The 2,965-nt window shown below is 49.7% G+C and overlaps 1 protein-coding gene across 2 annotated transcripts; it reads right to left on the reverse strand.

Annotated features, from left to right (window-relative positions):
• Positions 1-1,205: 1,205 nt before the first annotated feature.
• On the reverse strand, positions 1,206-2,141 carry LOC123066202 (uncharacterized). 2 transcript variants are annotated; one of them, XM_044489334.1, is made up of 2 exons: positions 1,788-2,141; positions 1,206-1,655 (listed from the first exon to the last, which is right to left on the reverse strand). In XM_044489334.1, exons 1-2 carry the CDS (start codon positions 2,050-2,052, stop codon positions 1,327-1,329), a joined length of 594 nt encoding a protein of 197 aa, XP_044345269.1. In that variant the 5' UTR covers positions 2,053-2,141; the 3' UTR covers positions 1,206-1,326. The 2 variants fall into 2 exon arrangements, with proteins under 2 accessions (XP_044345269.1, XP_044345270.1); XM_044489335.1 differs by having other exon boundaries at positions 1,742-2,141.
• Positions 2,142-2,965: the final 824 nt, after the last annotated feature.

Here is a 2,965-nt window from a genome sequence, read left to right on the forward strand (position 1 = left end):
AGAGGTTGCTACTGCTGGTGGTGGAGTGTCGTGAAAGGTCGGGCCGCAACAACGGATCGGATCTCGCCAACGAGGTCCGGTTTTCATCAGCAACCATAGTAGTTTAGGCACAACAGTGTAAACCCACACAAATACTAGTAATTCCATCATATTAAGGACCGTTTTATCAGGTTCATGTGTATGGCCTCACAAAATTTGTATACTAATCACTACTGGAGTTCCCAACTCAATTGAGTTCAAGAATAGGCAGCGAGCATAGCCAACGAGTTGCCGCCATGGGCAACGCTCTGAAGCGGGCTCGCCTGGCCGCTCGGACAATATCCTCGATCTGCTAGGGCAAGAACAAGAGTAAGTTTTGGTCACGTTAATAAGATGATGATATAAAAAAATGATCAGCGGATGGTCAAATGTACACATGACAGCATGTTTTATTGCTTCCTTCTAATTGCTCACACCAATAGCATCAAAACATTTTTCCGGTCCTATGTTTGCAGTACAGAAAGCCAGAAAGAATTTGGTGGCTTCCCTTTTCAGTGGAGCCCCAGACCAAATACACCCTCATCAATAATGCAAGTCCAGAGATGCAATGCAACTTTGGACCACTAAATGCCACCCGAGTCATGCAAAACCCAGTTTCACACGCTAAACATCAAGCATTACAAACAGAGCAAATTAATACTGATGCTGTGAACACCTTGACTAGAAAGGCCACCACCTAGTGTCCACAGCTAGACAACAGGGCGGAGAATCACCAACAGGGCAGAGAATCACTATCGGTGCACAACACTGCAGTCTACATCTGCAGCTGCCCATTCACTAGAACCACACAGACCACTAGCTGTGCTATTCGATAATAGTTGATATTATTTTTTAATAATCATAACAAAAATTACATCTAATATCAGCGAGGTGTTTAGTTGGATGCAGATCATAATATCACAACACATTAAAATTGACTATGTAAAGCATGATAATGGCCTAACTAGATCTGAGATTTCACACTAGTGGCAACTAAACTAGTACAGAAGTGCACCCATGTCTCATGAAAAGCACGATCCTCACACTGCAATTGCTTATCAGATCTAAACTACAAAACGAAATGGCTAGACATCACAGATCGCATGCTTAAATTAGGAACTACGAATAGTTCATGTTCCTGACAAATTCAGAAGGGTCGCACAGATCGAACACTAATTGCCGCATTCTTGGGGGAAAACAATTAGACCTACACGGGAAGGTAATCCAGTAATCCCATCACGGTTCAAATCGTGCATCAATTACAACCTAAATATTCCAAACCAGAGAAGATCTGACAACTGAAAGTGTTCATACAATCATTGTTTGAACCACATACAAGTTCGACATCGGAAGGGGCGAGAGATGGGATGAGATGGGGTATGAAGAACCTAGATGCCGTGCTCGAGGCAGTAAAGTTCCCAGCACGCGTTGCCGAACTGGATTACGGGAAGTCGCCAGGGTGCCGACGCCGACGAGCGTGGCCGGCAGGATGCCGAAGATGAAGTCGCCGAAGGAGATGCTGCAGCTCCGAGACGCGCGTCGTGGTGCTCCTGCCACGGGCCGGGCGCGCGAGGACGCTAGGGCTCCTCCCGCTTCTCCTCCAGAGGCCTCCGTCGTGCGCTGCTCCCACGCGAGCCCTGCATGTCACCCAAGGAGAGGAGAGGAGCGGGTCTATTAGAAACCGCAGGAGAGGGAGGGGAGGCGCGGAGTGCCGTGCGCGTACGTGGTCGCGGCGGGGCATGCCTCCATCTTGGCCGTGGACTGCCTACCTGTGGTCGCCGGGCCGGCGAGACGGTGCGCCGTGCGGCAAAATCCCAAGCACGGAGTGGTTGGTTCGCTCGGAGCACATAAGGCTGGGGGAGAACAGGAGGGAGGGAGGAGCTCGATCTCGTCTATGGTGAGGGTCGTCGATGGTGGGCGGCGGCGGATCGAGATCTGAGGGAGCGAGAGGGTGACTTGGAGACGGGGATCTGGGATCGAGGGGCGCGGGAGAGGCTGGAGCAGCGGCGCTTGGGGGTGGGGGTCGAGCTCCATCGGAGGGAGGTGGCCGATGAGCGTAGGAATGGAGATGGAGGCCAGGGGCGGGAGGGCGAGGTGTTATGACTTGGATTGGATCTGGGAGGGAGAAGGGGGCATCGGCGGCTGGAATGGGAGGCGATCTGAGTTAGGGTTTGGGTGGTTGGGCTGCGGGTGGGACGAGGGGTGAGAGAGTGAGGGGGTGTGGGCCGTTGGATCTGGGAGCATCCGACGGTCTCTGATGGTTGATCCACGTGACATGTCCATATACCAATCAAAAGGAAGTATAGGCTTTGATGATGTTATGACCATGTAAATTGGTCTTAATCGATTAACAGTAAGCAAAGAGCTACGAGTCTGCCAGATGATTTTGTCTAGAAATCATCCGCCTAGCTAGCCGCCCGGTGTGCGCATTGGGGGTCGTTCGATCACATCAATATGTCACGACAGCGCCGAGTGTGAAAAAGCTTCAACGCATGCAGCACCGATGACATCCCCACGAAGCTCCATTACAGCTCTCAACGACATGTGCTAAGAGCTTCAACGCTGCACCACGGTGCCCGATGAAGCTCCATTGCAGCGTCGGGGAGATCCAACGCAGCACCGCGACGCCCGGCTGTAAGTTCCCTTCTCTTTTTATGACAATGTTTAAGTACGGTTCCCTCAAATAACTAGAGGTAGTTTCATACTAGGTGGGATTTTCGTCGATTCACTATAAAGCGGGTCAAATTTTAACTACAGCTACCTCATCGTTTGTTCAAATGATTCCATATTTCGCATAAGTTTGCATCTTGGAATTACAAACAATGTTGCCAAAGGGATTTTTTATTTTATTTTCACGAAAAACAATTTTCCATTTTTTGAGTGCCCAAAATAAGTTTTTTTGTGAAGGACCTACCATATATTTGTTGCAAAAATGGACCAAATCAAT

Source organism: Triticum aestivum, chromosome 3B, assembly GCF_018294505.1.
Source record: "Triticum aestivum cultivar Chinese Spring chromosome 3B, IWGSC CS RefSeq v2.1, whole genome shotgun sequence".
Classification (NCBI taxonomy): Eukaryota; Viridiplantae; Streptophyta; class Magnoliopsida; order Poales; family Poaceae; genus Triticum; species Triticum aestivum.